At 46.8% G+C, this 1,390-nt stretch overlaps 1 protein-coding gene across 1 annotated transcript in view; it reads left to right on the forward strand.

Annotated features, from left to right (window-relative positions):
- LOC104543843 (histone-lysine N-methyltransferase ASH1L-like) overlaps positions 1–879 on the forward strand; it is a gene marked incomplete at its 5' end in the record, with an annotated part of 23,723 nt that extends 22,844 nt beyond the window's left edge. Inside the window, 2 exons of the mRNA XM_010188545.1 lie at positions 1–97; positions 788–879. The exon at positions 1–97 is cut by the window's left edge and continues 226 nt beyond it. Coding sequence (XP_010186847.1) covers positions 1–97; positions 788–879 — 189 coding nt within the window. The remainder of the gene's footprint in view (positions 98–787) is intronic.
- Positions 880–1,390: the final 511 nt, after the last annotated feature.

Raw genomic sequence — 1,390 nt, forward strand, 5'->3', positions numbered from 1 at the left:
AGGCAGCTGTGCACTCCAGAGGAAAGGCGGCATGTTCAGAGAGAGAGGCTTAATCAGATCCTGCTAAACCTCCTAGAGAAAATCCCAGGGAAAAATGGTGAGGTTTTATGCTACGGTTACACAGTAGCTTTTCTTGTACTGTTTTGTTTTCAGTTCGCCACAGACCATGTTGATAAAATAGATGCTTTTGTCTGAATGTATTGGTAGTGGACCTTATTAATATACTTAATTTTCTTGCCAGTAATGTTTCCTTCTGCAACAGTGGCAGTTTCCACTAATTCCAAATTAAATTTCTTGCAGTGACACAGTGTTTTGTGTAACAGTTTTAGTAACCACAAAAACTTTCTGAAGACTGGTTACCTCCCATCATTCCACTTAGCAGAGAAAGGCTCAGGGGAATTTGGAAGGTCTCTTTTGACCTTTAATGAGTTTTCCACTGAGCACTGAGTAACTTCTGTAGGTATCATCTAAGCTGTAGGGTGGGTGCAGCGGCAGCACTGTTTTTAATTTAAAGGATTGGCTCTGTCCAGTCTCTTTCGTGTTCTGGCAGTTAATGCAAAACGATCACGGACTCATAGAAGAGTTTGGGTGGGCAGGATCTCTGCAGGTCGTCCGGTGCAGACACGACTCAAGCAGGGCTTGCTCCAAACTCAGGTCAGGTTGTTCAGCACCTTGTCCAGTGGGGTTTGAATACCACCATGGCTGGAAACGTCCTTGTGAGCCGTGAGTAGGGAAACGGGAAAACTTGCTCGCCTCAGCTTTACCAAAAGCCTGTGCTCTGTTGCAGCTATCGATGTCACTTACTTGCTGGAGGAAGGATCGGGAAGGAAGCTGAGGCGGCGCACCCTCACCATCCCAGAGAGCAGCTTCAGAAAGTGATGCCACGAGAGGAGGCTGTGGTCTGGATCTGCTACGAGGTCTGCTGGGGACTGAGGGCAGGAGCCCACCTTCCTCTGCGCCAGCCACGGAAAAGAGGGCAGCAGCAAACGGACAAATATACAAACAGTTAGCACTTAGATGTCTGGGCTGGCAGGCTGCCCTGCCCTGCTCTGCAGTGCTCTTATGGTGTGTGTGTTGTTGGGCGTGCCTTGTATTGATGTTAGGTACTGAGAAAAACCTCGTGGTTATTGTCCAAGATGGTCAAATTTAATTTATTTTTGCTTGATATTCCCACTCAGAGGAATTTTTTTTTTTAAATGGGGAGGTAAAAAGGATAAGGACTGACTTACTCTGATGAGAATATTCCCCATGTTCACAATTAACCTGTGATTGTACAAGATACTGTTGGCACCACCACGGCCCATGCCAGAAATGAAATCCAGATGGGAGGGTGAAGGCCCAGTGGCTTAAAATCGGAGGCTGCCCTAAAGTTGAGGCCTCTGATTTGCAC

This window comes from Mesitornis unicolor, unplaced genomic scaffold, assembly GCF_000695765.1.
Source record: "Mesitornis unicolor isolate BGI_N332 unplaced genomic scaffold, ASM69576v1 scaffold46637, whole genome shotgun sequence".
Classification (NCBI taxonomy): domain Eukaryota; kingdom Metazoa; phylum Chordata; class Aves; order Mesitornithiformes; family Mesitornithidae; genus Mesitornis; species Mesitornis unicolor.